This window comes from Myxine glutinosa, chromosome 6 (genome assembly GCF_964187855.1).
Source record: "Myxine glutinosa chromosome 6, kmMyxGlut1.1, whole genome shotgun sequence".
NCBI classification, from domain to species: domain Eukaryota; kingdom Metazoa; phylum Chordata; class Myxini; order Myxiniformes; family Myxinidae; genus Myxine; species Myxine glutinosa.
In genome coordinates, this window is record NC_136266.1 from 97,130,982 (window position 1) to 97,157,749 (window position 26,768).

Sequence of the window (26,768 nt, forward strand, 5' to 3'; positions counted from 1 at the left end):
CCAACCCTTGGTCGCCTCTTACGATGCGCAGGGATATGGTGCACCTATTCTAAACCGGGGTACACACCGGGTGGTGTATAAAAAAAAAAAAAGGAAACATCTGGTTAAATGAGGGACACCAAGCAACAGTTTCCACACAAGTGTGGCCCATGTGTTAATTGAGCTAATAACATCCCAGCATGCTTAGGGTCATGTATAAAAATGCTGCACAAGCCTGGTTTCCTATAATTATGGCTGGCATGCCTGCAAAAGGAGACCCCATCCCTAATGCCCCCATCCACAGAGCACATGTGGCCACCCAATAGTTCGATTATGACTGATGTTATCCATATGTCATGGCCTCAGCCATCAGATCTGAACCCAATCGAGCATTTATGGGATATTCTGGAATGACGCCTGAGACAGCATTTTCCACCTCCAACAGGTGTGAGTTGATTGACTTTCTCATGTAAGAATGGTGTCGCATCCCTCCTGCAGAATTCCAGATGCTGGTGGACTATGCCACGGCATATACAGGCCAGGCCGTAGGTGGTGGCCCAATGCCCTATTAAGTGACTACATTGGCATTTCCATTTTTTTCTCCACTTCCTATATGTTCCAATTGTCCGTAATTAAGATGTCGTCAAGGACCAATAATAAGTAATTAATAGATGCACTTCCGGTCCAACTTACTTTCAAACAGTGCGTAATCAAGACATAGAAGGGTACCTGACTCAGACAGGTTTGTAGACAACTTGCCTCAAATAAGCAATTCGTTTGGAATGTGTATTGTAGAAATGGAATTCACCGAAAAATGATGTGGACCATGACACAGGATACATGTTTACCTTGTAGACAATCACGTTTCCTTCAGAAGAACTATTATTGGTTTATAATTGGCAAATACACTGCCATTTCATGAGATGTTTTGTAAATGGCGTCATGCACAGCTTCTGCATGTTGTGAATATGAAACCAGCAATGCAAGTGTTTGTAAAGGTTAAGATGCCTTAGTTACCTCGACCAAATCACGTGATAATGCCCTAACTCGGTATTAAAGTCTACGATGATTAAACTAAACACCACTCCCTTCCATCCAGTCCCCTGTTCGATCAGGATGTGCTTGCTGTATGGAACTTTGAACATAGCGTTGAACAGTACAAGGCAGCAGGAGGGACCAGCAGGAGCAGCGTTCTTCAACAGATCACAAAGCTTCGCCAGTGGTTGGACTCCACTTTCAAAGAGTCGAATGTGACACCTGGTGATATGATCTCATCAAATGGAAAGAAAGATGGTGAAAAGGCGAAACCTTCTGCATCACCACATTCATAATGGTTTTCATTATACACCGCCCCTTTCCTCTGCCATCTCCAGATGCTGCATGACGTCATCACCAGGCACCGAAGGGAGCCCAGCGATGATGCGTGCTGAAAGGGAGTACTCGGTTTTCATGCTGGTTTCGTTTGTTTTCTTGCTTGTTTGTCTGGGCAATATCTCTTTTGAGCTCTGAAGCGGAAATTTCGGCACAATAGTGATCGTGCTTTGGCAAAAACGTTTTTTTATTAATTAATTAGTTCCTTAATTATCAACGATTCATTAAGTACTTATTTATTTCCTTTCTCTTCTGGGCATCATCTCGGGCACCTTTTGAGTTCGAAAGCTGATTTTTGAACATGACAATGACCAAGTGATTTGGCTGTACTGTAAATGGTATTTATTTATTGATTAATTACTCGATTGACTTTATTTTTTTAAATTTAGATTCAGATGAAACTGTGATTGTTTAAGTATTCTATTAGCCAATTGATTAATAATTTTATGATTGTTATTTATTTATTTTCATTATCAATTACTTATTTATTTTCTTTCTCTTCTGGACAATATCTCAGGCACCTTTTGAGCTAGGAAGCTGATATTTGGACACGACAGTGACGAAGTGATGTGGCTCGAAAGGATATTTCTGATTTATTGATTTAATTTTTGATTAATCCATTTAATTTTCAAAAAGTTACAGCTGTGGATGAAACACTGGTGGTTGAGGTATGCTATTAGCCAGTTGATCAATAAATCATTTTATGATTATTTGATTCTAATTGCGCAGTCAATTATACTTCTCCATCCCAATACCGTCTGTGCTGCATGGCGCTATTGCTGGGCGGCAAAGCTGCGCTGGAGGATATTTATTTCGACTTTGACTATCTGTACTTTTATTTTAGTTTTAAATAAAATAAACAAGCGTTATGCCTAGGTCCCCCGTCGGTGAAGTGATGCGAGTTGAGAAAATGGAAGACGCAGGGCGGCCATCTTGGATTTTGACGTGGCGACCCAATTTTCAATAGTGTTCTTCCTTATGCCTAGTTGCACCCACACCCCAAATTAGAATTTGGTCCTTCGCTTACAGATGGACGGACGGAGGGGAAAACCATAGTCCCCCTTTCGCTCCGCGGTGCGACAGGGGACAAAAATTTCCCTGAGGTCTGATGGTCATTTTAAGGTCGCAGCTTAACACTGACCAGTCCTGCCCAGAAGGCCTCCTGATATGAAATTGAAACATCGAAGACTAGGTGATCCTGCGGTCTGTCAAGAAGAGTTGTATTGGGTTTCAGAGCAATTGGTTGGTAAATAAGGGATCCAAAGCTTCAGGGGGTAATCCCTCCCCAGGAAGCCCCCATGATGAGTTCAAACTAGAACGACTCTTCGACATCACAAGGTCGACCGATTATGCCTCTGCCCACATTATTAAATCATTATACATACTTGTCCCAAGTTTGATTCAAATCACTTCAGCTCTTAAGTATCACATTTTTACCTGACATGACCTCTGATAGTTGATCTCTTGATGGCATCAAATCAGTTCTCTTTGCATCATGTATACTTACACCAAGTATGTTCAAAATCCCATCACTTGCTCAAGTTTGCAGGGCAACATAAATTTTACTGAACATGATCTTTGACCTCCTGACCCCAAAATCTAATCAGTTCATTTTTACCTCATTAAACATACCTTCACCAAGTTTGACTAAGATCCCTTAAGCTGTTCTGAAGTTGTGGTAACGAAAAAGCCATCACGGACGGACAAAGCTGGACGGACAAGCTGAAAACAATACTTCTGGTGACTTCGTCAGCGGAGGCACAAAAATAGGAAAAAGAAAAATCTAAGACCGAGCGATCCTGTGGACCATCGTGTAGAAGGGCTGTGGTGGGTTTCCGAGCAATCGATGGATGGTAAAATAAGGGATGATTAGGGGATATGGAGTTTAGGGGTTAAACCCCCTGGGAGTCCCCTATGATCCAAAACTGAAGCAAGTGATTTGGCAGGCCTCTCTCATATTCATGTGCCAAGTTTCAGAACAATCAGCTGGGTCATAAGGGTGGAGTAGCAACGAAAAATAATGCACAGTTGATCAGATGGACAGACATTTGGTCACCACAACCCATTTTATAAGTACATCTCAGAATCAAGATGAGATCTAAAAATAAGAGCTCAAATCCGCTGAAAATTTATTAAATCTATTTCAACAAAACGAAAGATAAAAGTCAATTGCTTCAGAAAATCCTATCTTCTCTTTTTCCCTTTCTTGGCTGCTTTCAAAGTATCCTCGTAGGCCTTCCGTTTCACAGCAAGCTTGTTTGCCTGTGGGAAGGAGGTAGGAGGTGAATTAACTATTTAAGGGGGGAAGTGTGGGTTGTGCTGTGGCAATAGAGGGGGGGGGGGGGGGTGTGAAGGACGGTACAGTGAAGGAGAATAAAGGGAAAGGGTGGGATAGAAGGGGAGGAGGGTTCCAGAATGGTTGGCGTGGGTGATTGAGGGATGGAGGGATACCAGATGTCAATTTGACTGCATTCCTTATTGAGCGATTCCAGTTTGGATATTTGCACAATCGAATCAATTGTTCCAATAAATTGTGTCGCAAACCACTTGAGTAAATCGTTATTATTCACCTGGCATACAACAGAATAAAAGTACAAATTAAAACTTGAAGATGGAGGAGAAAGCAAGACAACAACCTGTGATCAACGAACACAAATATATTGCTGGTTGGGTGTGGGGAGAACATCTGGAGCTTCAAGAGTGGAATACAAGCGGTATGGTCCAAATCCAAGTAATCAGCTGTTCACAGTCAAGATGGATCTTGAACACCACAATTTTGTCGACGACATGAACTTTCAAATACGGCCATCTGAAGGTCAATGCCTCAGCTGAGACAGAGTCCATTGAGAACCAAAGTGCTGCATTGTTCTTAACTTGAGTTTCAATCTATTTAAATTTCAATTGATTAAAAGACCATTTTGTCTCTATTTAAATCGAGAGCATGTGCAACGTTGAGCCTACACTAGAGGGCTGTGATTGAAGATTGCTGATGGTTCTCGATAGAGCAAACTCGTAACATAAGCCAATTGGTTGCACTTGAAATTCTGCGCATAATGAAAACAACCTTTTATAATCTTCAAAAAGTGAGACAGCATGGAAACCAAGATTACACAAACACTTGATGCTTCCCTTCCGGAAGCATAATAAGACCTCGTCAACGTTGCCAAGTAGGAAGTGGCATGACTCGCATAAAAGCAAAGATGGCAGGTTAAGAAGTGAGATCTGACCCTATCCTTGCTCGCTTGTGGGAAAATGCTTCTTGCAAGATTATCAACAGATTTGTCTGAGCCTCAATGGGGAATGCAATACCGACATGGTTTCTGACGAGCCATTATGAACACTGTGTGTGTGTGTGTGTGTGTGTGTGTGTGTGTGTGTGTGTGTGTGTGTGTGTGTGTGTGTGTGTGTGTGTATATATATATATATATATATATATATATATATATATATATATATATATATACTAGTAGTAGGCCCCAACCATACTTGAGCATGTTGTGGAATGTCAGATGAGGCTCACTTTTTCACATATATTCACTTTTAAATATGTTTCCTTTGCAACCACTTAAGTGATTGAGATGAAACTTTCAACAGAGGAGCACCTACCATGGAGAACTTTCAACAAATTTAAACTTTAAGAGCACTCAGTAGAGCGCATACCTCTGCTAGGCCCACCAGTTTATGTTTTGTATCCCACTGATGGGCCAGGTCTGGATTGGGACCTGAACCAAAATTGAATCAGCTTGTCACCTAAACAACTCGCCCATAACGTTTTTTTTTAAACATCACGTTCTATATCGCTTTTTGTCCGATCTCTCAATGGTAAGAATCACTTGATAATTAAATAACTCTCGTATTCAAATCCATATTCAGATCTTCACCAAAATCGAATCGATTCGTCCTTGTCACACACACAACCTCTCCACCAAGTTTCGTCCAAATCCGTCTCCAACTTTTTGAGATATCCTGCTATGTATAGTTTTTGGCCCTATCTCCCAATGGTGAAGAATCACATTAAAAATTCGACGAGCTGGATCCAAAACCGGATCTTCACCAAAATCGAATCATTTCGTCCTTGTTACATATGCTATCTCTCCACCAAATTTCCTCCAAATATGTCCACAGCCTTTTGAGATATCTTGATTCACAAACAGACAAACAGACAGGGGTGAAAACATAACCTCCATCCACCTTCGGTGGTGGAGGTAATGATAATTGGATGGAAAGTGTGGCCGGCTTTCCAAAAAGTTTTTCTGCAGGCATGGGTTGCCAGGTGTTTCACATATCAGGAATAAATGGCTTCAATCTCACATCCACTTCACTTGGCAGAATAAAGATCAATTAACAAGTTTTAGCTCAATAAATCACGTGACTTCAAATGAGCTTTATACACGAGTTCAAGACAGGGACTAGAAGATTTAAAAGCACAGGGAGGTTTAAGCTTGCAGGAAACTCACCTCTCGCTCCTTCTTCCGCCGCCCGTACATGATCTTGCTGTACAGGTGTCGATCTTTTTTGCGCATTGCCATGAGGGCGAGGCGCTTCTCCTCCAGTGCCTGCTCTGCTGCCACCCGTTCCTCATTCTGCTCCTTTACCCGCCCTGCTGTCACGCGGACCTTTCGCTGCAAGTGGAACACAAACAATTCCAACACCAAATCAGATTCCAAAAATAAATAAACAAAAACTCTGATTGTGGTAATGGTTAAAAATAAATATAAAAGCCCCAAAGTGTTGTGTATGATAAGAATTGTATTGCTATGTTATTGAATATTGCTTCAATTCATCGTTTTAAGTCATTGTATTTTATTGTAAATATTTTCGCAATTTGTCTGGTGGCCTCGATGAAAATATCAATAAAACTAAGTGATCCTGTGGACCATGGAGTAGAAGTGTTTATGCCTCACCTTCTTCTGCATCTTCTCTTCAATCTCCTGCAGCTTATTCTCTTCTTCCTTCTCCTCTTCTTCCATCTCCTCATGGCCACTATCTGAACCTCTTCCATCTTCTGAATCCACCTGTTCTCCATCAGTTTCTTCCTCTTCCTCCTTCTCCATAGTTTTCTCCACTTAAAAAAAAAAAAAAAAAAACAGACCGAGCTATCAATTTCCATCTTGCACCTTCATCTTCCTTACCTTTCCAGACTCCGACCCCGACTCCGACTCACCTAATCTGATAATTCTTTTTCTCCTAACTTCATACTTTGCTTTATCCTTCGAATAAACCAACCCACACCGATAATTGGTTTCACATACCAGTGGGTTGACCCATCTGTTCTCCACGCTGCAAAGCACGGAGTCGCAGCTGTTCAGGTGGTTCGTACTCGCCCTGTCCCTCCTTCATGAACGGAGATATGTGGGGTGGGAGCTGGGCACCAGGTAGGTAATCCGCAGTTGGCAGGAGCATGCGAGCATTCACACAGTCAAAGAGCCATTGAGGCTGCACATAGGTCCTGTGCAGGGCAGAGAATGAAGACGAGATCGTTTTTGGGGGAGGGTGATGGACCATGTGGTAGAGGACAAATATCGAAGGAGCAGGAGACCTATACGGCACCTGTTAATGAATGTGCGCTCAACCATAGGCCGGTCAACAACTTGGTGAGTGACGGTCTCGTCTGAAACGCCAAACGTGGCACCGATGCACACTGTGGGTTCCCACGACACCAGCCCACCAAAACACCTGCGGAGCATCTTCTTTACACTACAGCCACACATCTCAAACATGGAACATCTTGGACAATTGCAAATCATTTCTTCTTCCAGTGATGAAATGCAAAAATCCTATTTTTTTTGCTTCTGCTGATACTATGTCAACAAAGGCAGTCTTTTTAAATTATATGCACATCTGTTTTGTTTATTGAATTGGTATTTGTTTTTCATACAAACAATTTCCACCGACAATTTGAAATAGTTTTTGAGTTAGTAACATGAAAATATGGGGGAAACTTTTTTCTTCTTCTTCCTGTTACCGGATAATGAACGCAAGCGGTTCTCGCGGAACTTCTCGATTGAGGAAGAACTTGAGTCCATCAAACAGGTTCTGCAAATTCTGCAACCTTTGTGCTTCCTCTTTTCTCTTCTTCCCCTCTGTGCCTTCATCATCCTGCAGAATTTTGCATATTAAACACATTGATTGAATTGAACAAAGACAGATAAAAAATAAAATAAAAAGAGGGTCAAGGTGGGTTTGGGCTCAAGTGATCACGCTGCAGCATTTTACAAAGTTTTGCTACCAAACCTGCTTGGCTTACTAGGCCACTTGCATCTAAAATATCGTTACAGAATGTCTTTAACGTGTCAGGTGACTTGTCATGCAACCAACATGCAAATTAGTTTTAGCAGCAGAAAAGTAAAGGCAGCACACTATGCAAGTCTCAGTTCCAACAAAAAATAAATAGTCTAATACGACAGCAAAACAACCTCAGGGCCATTATGACACTTCACATAATTTGCACATGACTGTCATATTCAGTGTGCAATTTAACTTAAGTAAAAAAAATAAAAATAACCACCTTTAGAGGCCATTTTTCCCCGCAAGCGGGGGTTGGCCTTTTTCGGGAACCGTGGTTGTTGTTGTTTTTTTTGGTCCCCTTTTTGAAGCAATGTTTTACGGCCGGATGCCCTTCCTGACGCCAACCCTTTTTGCCGCCTTTAACGACAAACAGGGAATTACCAGTGAACTGGTACTCAATTAGCCGACCTCGGAAGGATGACAGGCTGAGTCAACCCCCCTGGCGTTAATTCAGCGATCGACCGGGATTCGAACCCAGGATCCTAGGATCCTAAGCCGGCACCCTAGCCACTAGACCAACACCAGGGCTGCTTTTTTTTATTTCTAAAACTTAAATGTACCATTTTATTTACTTTACATAGTTTATGTATCGTTTTCAAATTATAGTTTCTAAAACAGATCCTCTCTATTCCAAACCAGTTAGGTTGCTTCCAATTACAAGCAAAGTTGTGGGGAATATAGTGTGGCAGATAGGTGACAATTTATATGAATTGTGGGTTTTGTGGTAAAAGCACCAAATGCACAACTTCACTCGGCACCGACAATGATATTTGGCCTCCTGTGCCACTACGTCACCAAAGCTAAGTTGTGCTATTAGTTTTTGATCTTGTAGTTTGAGTGCATGTTGCTTAGCTCGCCAAGACAGCTTCATGGAGAAGGTTTGTTCCAGTTTTGTCACAAAAGAAACATATGCAAAATGGGGAGGTCTGTCTGTACGTGTCGCCTGTCGACGCATATCAGGGCCTCCTCCTGCCTCACTTATAGCTGTAGAAGTTCCTTGTAATCTAAATCGACTGGAAGAACAAGCAACATGATGCATGCCATGGAGCAAGATTTCTCGACAGGGTTGCTGCAAAGCCATCACCTTCATCAAGCTGGCATAAGTCTGTCTACTGGTACTGGCGTCTCACCAAGATCATAGAGATTTGCCAAATTCTCACCCAGTCTCTCATAACCAGCTCCAACATCTGTCAGTTTAACATTTGCAGGACACTGAAGTGTTGCGTTACAATTTTCTTGGTACAGAGCACATTGGGTCCAGTCAATAGTATCAGGTGTTGATGTAGATGACTGCATACTCTCACTGTGAACAAGCTTACATCTCTTCTTTGACATGATGCTGGTTGCATAAGCTCATCTATGAAAAGAAAAAAAAGAAAGAAAAAAAAAAATACAATTTCAAACGAGCGTTACGCCTAGGTCCCCCGTCGGTGAAGTGATGCGAGTTGACAAAGTGGAAGACGCAGGAAACATGGAAGAGTCGATAATATTTGCGAGTGGGTGGGAGACACACCCACACACCAGATTAGAAGTTAGTAGTTCGTTTATTTTTCAAGATATTCCGCTCACAAGGTTCAGAGATATATGGTGGCGGCCATCTTGGATTTTGACGTGGCGACCCAATTTTCAATAGCGTTCTTCCTTATGCCAAGATAGTCGTGCACTAGATTAGAAGCGAGCAGTTGGTTTATTTTTCAAGATATTCCGCTCACAAGGTTCAGACATATATGGTGGCGGCCATCTTGGATTTTGACGTGGCGACCCAATTTTCAATAGCGTTCTTCCTTATGCGTAGATACACTCACACACCAGATTAGAAGTTAGTAGTTCGTTTATTTTTCAAGATATTTCGCTCACAAGGTTCAGACATATATGGTGGCGGCCATCTTGGATTTTTACATGCCGACCCAATTTTCAACAGCATTCTTCCTTATGCGTAGATACACCCACACACCGGATTAGAAGTTAGTTCATTTATTTTTCAAGATATTCCGCTCAAGGTTCAACGCACGCACGCAAACATACACGCACGGATGCACACACGGACGGAGGGGAAAACCATAGTCCCCCTTTCTCTCCGCGGTGCGACGGGTGACAAAAAAAAAAAAGGTTCAGTTTCTTGAACTACTAGGCCTCACCATCAGCAATGACATATCCTTGCCTGACCACCTCCAAAAGGCACACAAAATGGGCACCCTCTGTCATTCTACACCATTCCTTGACAATCTCATAGCCTACAAAGGCCTTCGTCCATAGTTCTGGGCCCTGTGCTTTTTCTGGTCTTCATCAATGATCTCTCCGACTCTCTTGAAAATCCTCTCTACCTCTTTGCTGATGACTCCACTCTCTGCTGCTCCATTCCTCTCCCTCAGATCGGCAGTCTGCAGCCTCCTCACTCTCTGCAGACATGGACAAAATTACAGACTGGTCAAACAAGTGGAACATGTCTTTCAATCCTGACAAATCTCACACTCTTACTATGTCTCTCCGAAGAGACCGACTGGAAAACTCTCCCATCTACTTTCTCAACAATCCTCTCCAAGAAGTTCTGTCGCTCAAGCTTTTGGGTCTCACCATCTGCCATGATCTTTCTTGGGAAAACCACATTTCCAAGCTGGCCTCCAAAGCCAGTCGCCGACTGGGCATCTCCGTCGTGCGAAGTCCTTCCTTGGCACATCTGAGCTCCTCACCACATACAAGGCTTTCATCCGCAGCTCAATGGAATACTGTTCTCTCCTCTGGGCTGGTGCTCCTGCCTCACACCTAGCTCAGCTTCACGCTGTTGAAACCAAAGCTTTCAGAATCATTGGAATCTCCTGCGATGAAGCTAACTCCGAGGGCCTTTCACTCACTCACCGCAGGCAGGTTGGTGGTCTTTCTGTCTTCTACAGACTCCTCTCCGGCCTTGCTCCCCCAGCTCTCTCTGTGCTCTGTCCCCCAAATATTCCTACAGGTCGCACAAGATTTGCCAGCCACCCTCATGGTTAAACTGCCAAAATCTATGCTCTCTGCTCACCTTCACTCTTTCATTCCCCTTTTCTCCTACCTCTGGAACAAACTCCCCCACTCCCTTCAATCCCACTCCTCCCTACAGGTCTTTAAAACAGCTGTTCACCAACCCCATCCTCTTATCTTCCCCCATCCAAAACCTTGATCTTTTCTACCCCCACTAATTCACCCCAGATCCACTTTTTTGAAATTCCAACTTCTTTCCTGGAAGTCCTTGCCATATGTTTTATACCTCTCCCACCTCCCCCCAAGCCCTCTCCCTCCCACAGTTCTCTCGATGTCCCTGCTCTCAAATGTTGTGTTTGTGTCCTTCCTCCTCTCTCCGAATCTTGTCTACCGCTCCACTTATTTTGTTTTATGTGTCGGTTTGACTTTTTGTGCGATGAATGTTTGCTCTTTCACGAGCCTCGATCTTGTATACAAAAAAAAAAAAAGAGAAAAAAAAGGAGCATCGTAATACAATTTTATCTTTTGCAACGTCTTTACATTTGCTTTTGTCAACGTGATGAATCCAAAACCATCCTCACCCCTTCCACTGGAAACTCGTCCAACTCTGCCTCCTCATTGCCGGCATCTGCTGCCACCACACGCACCACGTCCCCAGAAAGGCCTGCCAGGCGCTGGGTCACAGTGGGACGGAGGAAACGGAGTCAAGGGTGAGAGTCAAAACAGATTGTGCAAGGCATTGAATGTAAAATAAAATAGTCATCAGACATCAAACACACCACTCATTAAAATACCAATAGCCAACATTTTTTTGCGGGCTCCAACCACACCAATCACCACCTTTAGAGCAACTGCCTCTCGTACACATATTTTAGCTCCCCAACAGCCAGTGCTGGGAAGGCTATTTAAAAACAAACTAGAACGACACTCTTCGACGGCACGACATCGACCGATATGCCTCCGCCCACATTATTACATCATTATAATACTTGTACCAAGTTTGATTTAAATCCATTCAGCTGTTCTCAAGTTATCACATTTTTACCTGACATGACCTCTGACCTCTTGACCCCAAAATCTAATCAATTCATGTTTACATCATTCTACATAAGTGTACCAAGTTTGGTCAGAATCCCATCACTGGTTCACAAGTTATCGTGGTAACAGGATTTTTAACCTAACATGACCTCTGACCTTTGGCCTTTGACCCCGTGAGCCCAAAATCTAATCAGTTCATCTTTACCTCATTATACATACCTGCACAAAGTTTGACTAAGATCCCCTTAGCCGTTCTCAAGTTATCGCAGGAACGAAAACCTATCACGGACGGACAGCCGGATGGACACCCTGAAAACAATGCATCCGGCGACTTCGTCAACGGAGGCATAAAAATAAATCCCTTAGTGATTACAATACAACTTGGCTAATCCGAGCAACAGAACGGATGACTATTTCCCCCCAAAATTAAAACTATGTAGCTAAATAGCACGACGCTCAGTATAGCGCATACCTCTGCGAGGCTGAACATTTTTTTTTTTTGTATACATAGTCCAGTGTTGTGGAAGAGTTAGTACACTGAATGGATCAGGACGCAAAACACGCATGAATGGGGTGGACAAGATGAATACAAAAGGAAACGCCAAGGAGAGATAACTGGAAAATTAGAAGGAGGAGGGGTTGGGGTTAACAAGGGTACAAAAGATCATGGTTTTGCATCGAGGTGACCACTAAGACGGTGGTGAACAGCTGTCTTGACGACCTGAACGGAAGAATGAGGTTGAAGAGGATGTGGAAGTCGATTCCACTGGAAGGAAAAAAAAATAGGAACAATTGAGTGGAGGTGAGCAGTGATACTGGATTTAGTTCGTTTCATTAGAAGGGGGTTGATTGTGGGCCGTGTGCTCCCAGCAGAAACATGGAGCGAGACAAAGCACGGAAAGAACAGAGACCAGAAAGAAGGCGGTAGAAGACAGAGACCACCGACCTGTCTGCGATGGTCAAGTGAAAGACCCATAGACTCAGCTTCATTGTGGGAGATTCCAATAATCCTAAAGGTCTTGGTTTCCACAGCGTCAGGTTTACGTTTTCTATTCCACCCTGGTCGTTTTCTAACCCTGGTGTTGGGCTAGCGGTTAGGGTGCCTGCTTAGGATCCTAGGATCCTGGGTTCGAATCCCGGTCGATCGCTGAATTAACGCCAGGGGGGTTGACTCAGCCTGTCATCCTTCCGAGGTCGGCAAATTGAGTACCAGTTCACTGGCAATTCCCTGTTTGTCGTAAAAGGTGACAAAAAGGGTTGGCGGCAGGAAGGGCATCCGGCCGTAAAACATTGCTTCAAAAGGGGACCGAAAAACAACAACAACCACGGTCCCCGAAAAAGGCCAACCCCCGCTTTGCGGGGAAAAATGGCCTCTAAAGGTGGTATTCCACCGCCAAAATGGATCTGCATCCGCACCTTAATCAAAAGCTAATGGCTCGTTCTTGTCACCGACTCAACTCATCCACCAAGTTGTCATAATTCGTCCACAACTTTTTGAAACATCGTGCTATTATATCGTTTTTGGCCCTCTCTCACAATGAAGAACCAGTAAAAAAATTATCATATCGGGATCTTCACCAAAATCTAATCATTTCGTTCTTGTCACACACCCAACCTTGTCCACCAAATTTTGTCCGAATCCGTCCACAACTTTTTGAGATATCCTACTCACAGACAAAAAGTCAGACAGACGTGAAAACAACCTCCTTCCACCTTCGGTGGTGGAGGTAGAAAGAAAATGTTTGAAGGAAACTTAAAGCCTAACATTGACTTGAGCTATGATCAATATCGATTAAAAAGCTCAAACTACAGTCCAGGTTTTTACAGAGTAGAGTTCAAAAATAAAACTCCATGTTTTGGTTTTGTTGTACATACAATGTGTGGCAAACATTGAAGAACCCGACTGTTGGCGCCACGTGATACAAACTCATAATGCAATTACAGATGGCACATGGAGGCGGAAGAAGGAGGGGGGGGGGGGTGGAGGGGCGTTGTATAACAATGACAGCCCACACGCAGGTTCTTCAACTCAACATTTTAATGGCGTCTCCTTCTCCACTTCTTGCCCAGCTCGTACACGTCACCAACGGGCACGCTTCATCTTTTCCGGTTGATCATGCATCCATTAATATTCATGCAACTCCCAATACCACAAGGGGCGAGCCGTACCCAACATAATGCCCTAATTCAACAATCGTACATTCGTGCAAGATATCCTGTCAAAGTGGGTATATGGTGTTTCCGTCCAAATGACCAATCAGTGCATGGCGGTGGTGGCAAATCGTTTTTCATTTTTGTTTCCCCAGATATATGCTTCTCCAGCAGATTACTTACCTCCATGAGCTCCTCATTCTCCAAAGCATAATCCACTTCACCACCAACTTGATTGTCCACAACTTCCATCTGTAGGGGATTGAAGAGAAACCGACAACATTGGAAGAGCCATGAGCCGTGGAGCAAAAGTGGTGGCGGTGGGAAGCGAAATGTCCCGAAATTAAATGTCGTCCCTCATTGTGTGGCTTTACCCCAGCTGGTAAGTAAGTATCCCATTCTGTAATCCTTTCACGAGATGCAAAAGTGGCTCCTTCATTTTAGCTGGGAACGAAGTGAACACAACGTGACACTGCAGCGTCTGCGATATGCAACTCTAATGTCGTTACGAACTTGGATTAAAGCAGGCCTGTGCTCAATACCTCCAGGCTGCACTGTCACCGTCCGGACAAAGCACACTTAGAGCCAATTTAAGAGTTCTCTGCATACGGGCCACAACTGACAATGGCTGGGTTCGAGCTCACCTTGGGAGGGTAAGTGAGGTTCAAAGACTGGTAGAGGCGGAAGTTAATGAAGCCCAGGAGGGTTGTGTAGAAGTCGTTGAACGTGGCCATGACACGGTAATCCACATCAGTGGCGTGCTGCAAAACACAATATGCATTCAATGCTCAAACCATGACATCTTGTCAAACTCTCGACCAATGTGAGCACGCTGCGGTGATGTGGCGTGGAAGGCGAAAGTACTGTACTCACGTTATGACTGAACGTGTAAGGAACCACCCAGGTGATTTCCTGTCCTTGAATTTCAGCTTGGTAGTAGATCCCCTTTATCGATAGGAACACCTGAAAGAAGTGGCGGAAGGGGTTTGGAAATTGGCCAAGTAGGATGGTAAAAAAATCAATACTCAGTTGCACATCACATAACTGGTCCACAAAAAGCAACAACAAACAATTATTCGTTTTCCCATTTTTAATAGGAAACTATGGATAACAGGACCAGACTCAGTGGCATAATAAGTTAAGAGCGTCCACTCTGACTCTGGGATGTCGGCGGTTCAAACCCCAGCCGAGTCGTACCAAAATAAATTAAAATATGGTACGTGCGGCTTCCTTGCTTGGTACGCAGCATTTAAAAGGAAAGAGCTCGGATAAATCACGAGGAAGCAATGGCAAACCACCCAGTATAACCCATGCCAGGAAACTGCTTTGGCAACACCATCGCTCCATAAAGAGTGTGGTTCTGTTACGGAGTCCTCTACAATCTCCTGGTCTCGGTAACCTCCGTACCCCGAGAGGAACCCCGGCAGAAAGATATATATATATATATATATATATATGTTATTCCGTGTCAAAATCGATAGGGAAACCACACCATGAGTTATCCACAACCAAAGACTATATTAAAGAGCACACAGGAATCACGATACAACAATAATAGTAATCAACCCTACAATCAATATCTTAAGATGGTACCACCTTATCTAGTAACTTAACCCCAAACTCACGGCACTCCCAGGAAATGGAACCGAGCCCTCCTCAATGTCTCTATAACCCTCCAAGGCGAAGTTGATTCGCTCCAGCGATCGTTGGAACCATGTCCGATCCAGATCAATTGAGGCGTAGGCGGTCGAAGCGACACCGAAGTCACGTGGTCCAACACCCAGCAAACTCGCGGTAGAATGGAAAATCTCCAAAGACGCACGCTGACGTACACGTTTGCCGTTCAATCAGCAAATCGCCGTGTACTCCTCAAACACCGCTTTATTGCACAGCCGTCCCCGGCAAACCACCGGAGGATAAGCCCAGCCGACGCGACAAAAACCTTTTCCGATGAAGGTAGCGCGCGGGGCGAAATGGCGGACGGCTCTCACTCGAGCCGGAGCTTCTTGGCAAGGATTCTCCAGAATCCCAATGCCGATACCCGACTACGCAGGCTCCACAATACTCCGGCGATATCACCTATCGCACGAACTTCCTTTCAAGGACTCAAAGTCCACTCGCCATGTACGCTCGACCACGGTAGGTATGGAGCTTTTTTAGACCGCGTCGTTTCACTGTCCTCACGCCGTCCTCTTCTTCAACGCCTTTTCTTCCGGGTCACGATCCGATTTCCTGTCTCATTTTACGTTAACCTTTTAAAACTTTAGATAGCTGTTCCTGAATACTAAACCTTTTGAGAATAATAATAATAATAATACATAATATCAGAAACAGCCCTGGTGTTGGGCTAGCGACTAGGGTGCCGGCTTAGGATCCTAGGATCCTGGGTTCGAATCCAGGTCGATCGCTGAATTAACGCCAGGGGGGTTGACTCAGCCTGTCATCCTTCCGAGGTCGGCTAATTGAGTACCAGTTCACTGGTAATTCCCGGTTTGTCGTTAAAGGCGGCAAAAAGGGTTGGCGTCAGGAAGGGCATCCGGCCGTAAAACATTGCTTCAAAAAGGGGACCAAAAAAACAACAACAACCACGGTTCCCAAAAAAGGCCAACCCCCGCTTTGCGGGGAAAATGGCCTCTAAAGGTGGTTATTATAATATCAGAAACATGTCCAGTGGGTGAAAACCACCCCAGCGGAAGTGACGAATCCGTAACAGTACATCAAATCAAAATGGATCGGTCATGATCCCCGAATTGACAAAACTAGTCACCTTGCGCATGGCATGAGCTGCAATCACATAATGCATGAACTCGACAGTCAAACGCCGACAGAGTTGCACAGAGGAAACGTGGCAGCGACCGGAGCGTGGGAACGTCGAGAAGAGGGAACACATTGAGAGAGCATCATCCATATCTCTGACTGCATCCACAAACGTTGGATATCTGAGGAGAAAAAACACACACACACACACACACATTATATATATATATATATATATATATATATATATATATATATATATATATATATATATATATATATATTGTAGTTTTAAACTGGGGATGGGGTGGGGGTGGAGGGCAGAAGTGTGGGGGACATGGAGGCCCAGTGCAAGGCTTCATGAGATATTTGGTGATTGTAAGCAACATCCAAAACAGCGAACGCACATATCAAGGTGACAATTGCACAAACCCACCGCTCTTTAACGATGTGCTCCAATGTGTAGTTTGGTTTGTTGTCCCGCATGTGATCCACAGTTCCCCATTCTGCCTTCCCGTATGCTTTGCGCAATTTCCGAACAAAAACCTAGCGTGCAACAAATATAAATAAAATAAAAATAAAAGTAAACTGGAACCGCAGACATCGTCTCCCCACCTAGAACTTGTGGGACAGAGCATGGAAAGAGCAGAAGGTGCAAGACCAGAAAGGAAGAAGGGGATACAGAGACGACAAGCCTGTCTGCAATGTGAATGTGATAGGTCCAGAGATTGAACTTAACCGTGCGAGATTTCAATGATATTGAAGGCCTTGGTTTCCATGGCATCAAGCAGAGCAAGGTGTGAATCAGGGGAGCCAGGCCAAAGGGGAGAGCAGTATTCCATCAAGCTGTGGATGAAGGCCTTGCAAGTAAAACGTTCAGATAGCCAAGGAAAGGCTTTATATTATGATGGAGGCTGACTTTGGATGGCAACTTAGAAATGTGGTTTGACCAACAGATGGAGGGACTGATGGTGGGGCCCAAAAGTTTGAATGACTGAACTTCTTCAAAAGGATTAAGAAAGTCGATGAAAGGGTTCGACAGACGGCCTTTCCAGAAGTGTAGAGATTCGTCAGGTTCGAAAGACATATTCTGAGTGTTTGATCAGCTTGTGATATTATCAAGGCCTGAAGAGAGGGATGAGGCTGCAGCCTGTGTGTTTGAAGGATGAGGGATGTCACAGCAGAGGGTGGAGTGATCAGCAATTAGATAAAGAGGATTTTCCAGAGATCGTTGATGAAGATTAAAAATAGCACTGGGCCCAGAACACTACCTTGGATACACTCCAGCCTCATCAGTAAAAGGAAATAAAAGGATTCTGTTGAGAGCCACATGTTGGCTAAAAGAGTAAAGGAAGTCAGTAAATCATGTGTGAAGTTGGCCTTGGATGCCATAGGCAGAGAGTTTCGAGAGTAAGGCGGGATCCCATTCTGTATCAAATATTGTTAGGGTTGTCTGGAGAGATGGTCCTGATATCGTCTAACATCGAGGGCATCCATCCATTCATTGGAGAGCAGAAGCAGCAAGTCCAAAGTAGAGTGATCGGGTCTGAATCCAAATTGATGACCTGAGATGAGGCCATTGGAGAAAAGGAAGGATTTCATATCAACTGTGATGATTTATTCCATGACCTTGATGATGATTAGAGTTAAGCAGATCGGTTTTTTTTCCACCTTGCTTATGTAATGCGGTGATGTGAACAGACTTCCAAGCAGATGGAAGATGATCAGGGGTCAATGATGGGGTGAACAGAGCAAAAAGAGGAAGTGCAAGTTTTTACAAGGATCTGGGCATATTAAACCAGGTAACTCCTCACTCAAGCCAAACCTGAAGAGGATATGTTTGCGATCGTAAATGTTGGATCGAAAAAGAAAGACAAATGAAAGAAAGAAAGAACAATGCATCTCCTTTCACTGTAGGAGGCAAGACAATGTAGTGGTGGAAGGAAGAAAAAGAATCACTAAACGTAACCCATAAATCTACAAGTATAAATATTTAAATAAGGACAAAATGCATTTTGGAAATGAACAATTTACATCAAGTTCTGCATCCAGCTTGCCCCTTCCTCTTGCCACAGGACCATTCATGGCTCACCTTGTACTCGCGAAAGCGATTTACTATCGGCTCATGCAAGAGGAAACGGATGTCCTTGGCCAAGTAGAACGTTTGAGGGCATTGGCCCCCCTTTCGGGCTGCCTTCTTGTTTGAAGGGTCATGGGGATATATCCCCTTCAAGATGCACAACCGCCTGCAAATGGCAGCAACAATCTAATTACAGCGGTCAGGCTCACACTGCGAAGGTCGCTCACTCAATCTGAAAGATCAAGTTAAAATTCCTGAAATAATTGGCAAAACATTTTGAACAATCCAAAAGATAAAAATACAATACAGTACTCAAAACATCTTCATGAACACATAGATGATGGTTTTCCCCAGGGAAAAAAAAACAAATCACAATGAAAATCGCACCCGTGTCAGAAGGAAGCGGTTCAGCTTGGCATTTTAAATATTAAATAGGCAAAGCCAAGAAACGAACAAAACCCTTTCAGACCCTCGACAATTACCCTTTCGGACCCTCTAGAATTACCCTTTCGGACCCTCGAGAATTACCCTTTCGGACCCTCTACAATTACACTTTCGGACCCTCCAGAATTACACTTTCGTACCCTCCAGAATTACACTTTCGGACCCTCCAGAATTACACTTTCGTACCCTCCAGAATTACACTTTCGGACCCTCCAGAATTACACTTTAGGACCCTCCAGAATTACACTTTCGGACCCTCCAGAATTACACTTTCGGACCCTCCAGAATTACACTTTCGGACCCTCCAGAATTACACTTTCGGACCCTCCAGAATTACACTTTCGGACACTCCAGAATTACACTTTCGGACCCTCCAGAATTACACTTTCGGACCCTCCAGAATTACACTTTCGGACCCTCCAGAATTACACTTTCGGACCCTCCAGAATTACACTTTCGGACCCTCCAGAATTACACTTTCGGACACTCCAGAATTACACTTTCGGACCCTCCAGAATTACACTTTAGGACCCTCCAGAATTACACTTTAGGACCCTCCAGAATTACACTTTAGGACCCTCCAGAATTACACTTTAGGACCCTCCAGAATTACACTTTCGGACCCTCCAGAATTACACTTTCGGACCCTCCAGAATTACACTTTCGGACCCTCCAGAATTACACTTTAGGACCCTCCAGAATTACACTTTAGGACCCTCCAGAATTACACTTTCGGATCCTCTAGAATTACACTTTCAGACCCTCTAGAATTACACTTTCGGATCCTCTAGAATTACACTTTCAGACCCTCTAGAATTACACTTCCGGACCCTCTAGAATTACACTTTTGGACCCTCTAGAATTACACTTTCAGACCCTCTAGAATTACACTTCCGGACCCTCGACAATTACACTTTCGGGCCCTCTAGAATTACACTTTCGGATCCTCTAGAATTACACTTTCGGACCCTCTAGAATTACACTTTCGGATCCTCTAGAATTACACTTTCGGATCCTCTAGAATTACACTTTCGGATCCTCTAGAATTACACTTTCGGGCCCTCTAGAATTACACTTTCGGATCCTCTAGAATTACACTTTCGGATCCTCTAGAATTACACTTTAGGACCCTCTAGAATTACTTTCGGATCCTCTAGAATTACACTTTCGGACGCTCCAGAATTACACTTTCGGATCCTCTAGAATTACACTTTCGGATCCTCTAGAATTACACTTTAGGACCCTCCAGAATTACACTTTCGGACACTCCAGAATTACACTTTCGGACCCTCCAGAATTACACTTTCGGACACTCCAGAATTACACTTTAGGACCCTCCAGAATTACACTTTCGGACCCTCCAGAATTACACTTTCGGACACTCCAGAATTACACTTTCGGACACTCCAGAATTACACTTTCGGACACTCCAGAATTACACTTTCGGACACTCCAGAATTACACTTTAGGACCCTCCAGAATTACACTTTCGGATCCTCTAGAATTACACTTTCAGACCCTCTAGAATTACACTTCCGGACCCTCTAGAATTACACTTTTGGACCCTCTAGAATTACACTTTCAGACCCTCTAGAATTACACTTCCGGACCCTCGACAATTACACTTTCGGGCCCTCTAGAATTACACTTTCGGATCCTCTAGAATTACACTTTCGGACCCTCTAGAATTACACTTTCGGATCCTCTAGAATTACACTTTCGGATCCTCTAGAATTACACTTTCGGATCCTCTAGAATTACACTTTCGGGCCCTCTAGAATTACACTTTCGGATCCTCTAGAATTACACTTTCGGATCCTCTAGAATTACACTTTAGGACCCTCTAGAATTACACTTTCGGACACTCCAGAATTACACTTTCGGACCCTCCAGAATTACACTTTCGGACACTCCAGAATTACACTTTCGGACCCTCCAAAATTACACTTTCGGACCCTCCAGAATTACACTTTCGGACGCTCCAGAATTACACTTTCGGACACTCCAGAATTACACTTTCGGACCCTCCAGAATTACACTTTCGGACACTCCAGAATTACACTTTCGGACCCTCCAAAATTACACTTTCGGACCCTCCAGAATTACACTTTCGGACCCTCCAGAATTACACTTTAGGACCCTCCAGAATTACACTTTCGGACCCTCGAGAATTACACTTTCGGGCCCTCTAGAATTACACTTTCGGATCCTCTAGAATTACACTTTCGGATCCTCTAGAATTACACTTTCGGACCCTCTAGAATTACACTTTCGGACCCTCGAGAATTACACTTTCGGGCCCTCTAGAATTACACTTCCGGACCCTCTAGAATTACACTTCCGGACCCTCTAGAATTACACTTTCGGACCCTCTAGAATTACACTTTCGGGCCCTCTAGAATTACACTTTCGGACCCTCTAGAATTACACTTTCGGACCCTCTAGAATTACACTTTCGGACCCTCTAGAATTACACTTTCGGACCCTCTAGAATTACACTTCCGGACCCTCTAGAATTACACTTTCGGACCCTCTAGAATTACACTTTCGGGCCCTCTAGAATTACCCTTTCGGACCCTTTGGAATTACCCTTTCGGACGCTCTAGAACAAGCGTTACGCCTAGGTCCCCCGTTGGTGAAGTGATGCGAGTTGATAAAGTGGAAGACGCAAGGTGGCCATCTTGGATTTTGACATGGCGACCCAATTTTCAATAGCGTTCTTCCTTATGCGTAGATACACCCACACACCAGATTAGAAGTTAGTCGTTCGTTTAGTTTTCAAGATATTTTGCTCACAATGTTCAGACATATATATGGTGGTGGCCATCTTGGATTTTGACATGGCGACCCAATTTTCAATAGCTTTCTTCCTTATGCCTAGATACACCCACACACCAGATTAGAAGTTCGTATTTCGCTTATTTTTCAAGATATTCCGCTCACAAGGTTCAGACATACATGGCGGCGGCCATCTTGGATTTTGACGTGGCGACCTAATTTTCAATAGGGTTCTTCCATATGCCTGGATGGACCCAACCATATGGGTTGCACCCACACACCAAATTAGAATTCGGTCCTTCGCTTACGCATGCACGCACGTCCACACGCACGGACGGAAGGAGGGGAAAACCATAGTCCCCCTTTCGCTCCGCGGTGCGATGGGGGACAATTACACTTTCGGACCCTTACGAATTACCCTTTCGGACCCTCAAGAATTACCCTTTCAGACCCTGCAGAACCACCCTTTAGAACCCATGAGAATCCAACACTGTGGTTAGAAAGGTTCTTCTTCTTCTTCCTTTTTGACAGACAGCCAATTATTGAAGCGGCTTCACCGCTTTGAAAGAATCCAATTTTAATCCAAACAAAGGCCGAAATAAAAATGAATCGCATCACTGACGGTCGCATGCCACATCGTGGTCAGGAGGCAAATTTCATGCTGAATGTCGAATTTGTTCAGTTATTCCCACCAGGCGTTCTCTTTCCACATATAAAAAACTTGCAACTATTATCATTCACGTTGAATCGTGAGGATTAGTTTTTACGTAATAATCACAATCACGATTAGTACGCTAAACAAACACCATCTACTGCAACCTTAATGGTCCCAATGAATCCCACATTCCTGTTGGATCAGCCGCACAGGTTTTCCTTCTCCACACCTCTCTATCTTGAGCATCTTCACTCTGCACACCCATCTCTCTAATGTCCCTTTCCAGCAACTCCTTCCACCTCAATTTTGTTCTGCTCCCTTCTCCTGTCAATTTCATCCATATCAAAAGCCTCCCTCCTGAGCACTTGCCCTCAATCAACCCAAATGGATGTCCCATTAATATCCCTTACTCCTACTTCCTGATATAGTCATCCCTACTCCTTTCCCCAAGAGAGATCCCCAAATGTGCTCTCAGCATCCACATCCTCTGGGGAAATATCTCATATTCCAAAGTTGAGGTCCAAGCTTCTGCTCCAAACAGGAGAACCGTCATCCTTGTATAAATCGCCACCCTCAGCCAAAACGGAATCTTTTGACCACAGACATCCCAGAAAAACTCCTCCACTTACTTTCCCCCGATGCCTGCTCCCTCTCACACCTGCACTGCAACTCCTCCCTCGATACCCACACACACAGTAAAACTCAGGTACTCTCATTTCCCCACCTATTTTAACTATTCCTACCATATTCTAAATATCCACTTCCTGTCTTCCCTTTCTCTCTCACCATTACTTTTGTTTTCTCCACATTTATCCTCAGTCCTCCACTTTCCAGCCATGCAACCACTGCATGCATCATCATCCACTGCAAGCCTCTCATTACAGTCTGATAACAGCACAAAAATCATCTGCAAGCATTTCCAAAGGTGCCCCTCTCCTTTCCCCATCACTCAACGCATCCAACATCACCACAAACAAAGGACTGAGCGAGAGCGCTAACTATTGATGCAAACCGACCTTGATCTAAAACACCTCCGAGCAACGATTCTAGTTGCGACAGACTTGCAAACCCCTCATACATCACTCCAACTAGGTACCTCATTCTTCCTCAGACACTCATACACCACCTCCCAAAATACCTCATCATACGTTTTCTCCAGATCAAAAACCCCCAATTAAAACGATGCTCCCTTCAAAAAAAAAAAAAGAAAAAAAAAAAAAAGTATTTCCTGTCTCCGCTTAAGAATGAAGATAGCAGCTTTTGTTCCCCAACCTGAAATAAACCCAAACTGCATCCCATCAATCCCTGCCAATTCGCTCAGCTCAACGCAACCACTGCCAAGGTCAATCCCCACCTCCACTGTCCCTCCCCAACCCCCCCCCCCCCCCCCCAATTCCTAGTTAATTTCCCTGTCTGAGTTAATCCTGGAGCTGCAACAACCTCCTTCCAACTTTTTGACCTCTTCCAATACAATACATCTCTCCTAATACACCATCTCGTGGTGCGACAGAAACCAAGATGGTAGCCCAGCCGGACACCGACCAACAGGGGAGTAAACAACAGAGGGAAATTAAGAGGAAGAATGAGAGTGAGAGGATTTGGGGGGGGGGAGGAGGAATATACAGGGGAGGCACAAGCAGGATACAAGCACAAACACAAGAACATGACGAAAAGAAGAGAAGGGGAAACCAGGGGAGGAAACGGTAACGAGGGTTGGGAGAGGAAGACGACACATTAAATTGGGAAAGGAAAAGGTGGGCTTGGGGAGGGTTAATGAGGGCAGAAAAGATCACCAGTAGAAAAAGAAAGACTACTTTATGCTTCAGTGCATTGTTGAAAGCAATGCAGACGGGACGGGACGGGACGGACGGGACGCGGCTTGCACAGATGGACTGAAGTTCACACCTGAAGTCTGGGAGGCTCAGCTGCAGCTTCTTGCGCGCTCTGTTCCGAGAGATGTAGGCTGTGGCAGCACCTCGTTCATACTGGATGAAGACAAACAGCACGTGTTGCGTCACGTTTCACGTTATACACAAAATCAATAATAAACTTCACAGGCAGGGTGTTTATTGCTTCACAGAAGGCACCATCCCTGGGTGGACGTTAAGCCGGGTGACCCATCCGCTAGCGTTGGTCACCGATGGACGTTAAACATCCCACAGTGCATTTCACAAGGAGTCGTTCAGTGTCCGACCTGGCCAAATTGCTTCCCTCCCTTCCGCTAACAGAAAAATCACCATCCCAATCTCATTAACCACGGTACCCCACTCCAACTCCATGGCCAAAGAGTCCTCCATACCCCCAGCCTTAAAGGTTTTCATACACCAACGTTTTATTCAGCGTAAAAATATTTGAAAAGTGCGGACAGCCCTGCACACCCACCCATCCCAACACCCGGAACACCACGCCATCCCCATTCCACACGGCACGGCCATCACAACACACACCCAGGGAACCCCATCCCAACACCCAGGGAACCCCATCCCAACACCCAGGGAACCCCATCCCAACACCCAGGGAACCCCATCCCAACACCCAGGGAACCCCATCCCAACACCCAGGGAACCCCATCCCAACACCCAGGGAACCCCATCCCAACACCCAGGGAACCCCATCCCAACACCCAGGGAACCCCATCCCAACACCCAGGGAACCCCATCCCAACACCCAGGGAACCCCATCCCAACACTCAGGGAACCCCATCCCAACACCCAGGGAACCCCATCCCAACACCCAGGGAACCCCATCCCAACACTCAGGGAACCCCATCCCAACACCCAGGGAACCCCATCCCAACACCCAGGGAACCCCATCCCAACACCCAGGGAACCCCATCCCAACACCCAGGGAACCCCATTGGCTCCAACATAACCCAACACCTCTCTCCCTCCACCCCATCTCCACCATCAAAACCCAACAACCACCCCACCAACAGTAACACCACCAACCACCCCACCGACCCGCAAAACCACCACACGCCACACTCGTCAAATGGTCAAAAAAAAAATTGATAAAGATTATTTCAAACTTCCATCTTGGCAAAGACGACAAAACGTACATTTGATCACCAGGGTTATTCCTGCAGTTCGTCGTTACGCAAATTGTCAATTAGTAATTACAACCAGCACGTGTTTTCTGTCAAAACCTAAATCTTCAATAACCAGTTAGAGTTGAACAGAATTTTGGCCTCGGCAGAAAACCCACTGAATAACACTTGTTATCCCTAAACGACAAACCCTCACCTTCCTCTTGGGTCGACCTCCCATCCTTCACCCTCACTCCTCAGTCCGGTGTCGTCCGCGATTTGGGGGCGGAAGCAGAGCCACGTGCTCGTCTTGTCCGACTTGTTAAGCTTCGTTTGAAACACACAGTTTCAGTTCACTTTTAATGTACAGCTTTAAAACCAATAATACAATGGAATAAATATCAGTGTAGAAAGCGCAAAAACGAAACTGAACATGTACTCGTCAATAGTGAAGCGATGCGTCCGTGTGACGTCGTACGGCGGTTCAAACTCCCGGAAACGAAGTGCACTCTTTATTCTTTAATTATTACTTTACTCGAATGGTAAATCCTCAACACGATACATACGGTTTTTATCTATATATATATATATTTTAATCTTTTTATCTATATTTGTATTTTATCTTTCGTTTTATACATACGGTTTTCATACGTGGCTGAAGCGTGTCGAATAGCGGTAGCTTAGGCGGTGTATAATTCACGATGGCCGTACAAGGAATTTGCACAGGAAGTGGGCGTTTGCCCTTTACACATGCGCATTACATGATCACATAAATAGTAATAAACGACTTGCACTTCATTTTCTCAATACAATATTTGGTATTTTTCACATTAGCCCATTTGGGAAATTTCCCCATTTACTGTGTGTGTTGTTGGTTGTTATCTCTATATGCGGTTTCCGAAGTCAGAAGGTGCTACAGAACCCCCCAGTAGTAGTAGTAGTAGTACTAGTAGTAGTCGTAGCCGGCAAAACCGGTGTTGTCAATCAACGCGTACGTATTATGTCGAAACCAGATTATGCTGGATCCCTTGGCTTGAGAATTCCGAAGCTGTGACGCACCAAATCGCTCAATGGAGGCCGCCATCTTGCGGATGCGGAATTATGCATAACAAATTTGAAAAAGTTCAATAGGAGTTTGTTTCGCCCGTCTTTGTTTGATTCACAATCCTATGCACCTCTATTTTGTAATTAAAATACTTTAAGACCAACCTCGGCCCGCACGGGCCTGGTTATCTTCAACGAAAATC

At 44.5% G+C, this 26,768-nt stretch overlaps 2 protein-coding genes across 24 annotated transcripts in view; one reads left to right on the forward strand and one right to left on the reverse strand.

Annotated features, from left to right (window-relative positions):
- The window catches only part of ASL (argininosuccinate lyase), an 82,089-nt gene extending 79,086 nt beyond the window's left edge, over nt 1-3,003 (forward strand). For all 21 annotated transcript variants that reach the window (XM_078780186.1, XM_068120532.2, XM_078780198.1 and 18 more), the window contains one exon: nt 1,079-3,003. In XM_078780186.1, coding sequence (XP_078636312.1) covers nt 1,079-1,310 — 232 coding nt within the window. In that variant the 3' untranslated portion in view covers nt 1,311-3,003. The remainder of the gene's footprint in view (nt 1-1,078) is intronic.
- A 459-nt stretch (nt 3,004-3,462) lies between these two features.
- Nucleotides 3,463-26,230, reverse strand: PES1 (pescadillo ribosomal biogenesis factor 1). Of its 3 annotated transcripts, none has more exons than XM_078780183.1 (16): nt 26,162-26,230; nt 25,739-25,848; nt 24,402-24,481; nt 18,632-18,785; nt 16,976-17,085; nt 16,550-16,721; nt 14,656-14,745; nt 14,427-14,543; nt 13,966-14,034; nt 11,175-11,267; nt 7,316-7,449; nt 6,901-7,026; nt 6,603-6,799; nt 6,255-6,415; nt 5,808-5,972; nt 3,463-3,612 (listed from the first exon to the last, which is right to left on the reverse strand). In XM_078780183.1, exons 2-16 carry the CDS (start codon nt 25,760-25,762, stop codon nt 3,535-3,537), a joined length of 1,770 nt encoding a protein of 589 aa, XP_078636309.1. In that variant the 5' UTR covers nt 25,763-25,848; nt 26,162-26,230; the 3' UTR covers nt 3,463-3,534. The 3 variants fall into 3 exon arrangements, with proteins under 3 accessions (XP_078636309.1, XP_067976629.1, XP_067976630.1); XM_068120528.2 differs by lacking the exon at nt 26,162-26,230 and adding an exon at nt 25,961-26,062; XM_068120529.2 differs by lacking the exon at nt 26,162-26,230 and having other exon boundaries at nt 25,739-26,014.
- Between the last annotated feature and the right edge of the window lie 538 nt (nt 26,231-26,768).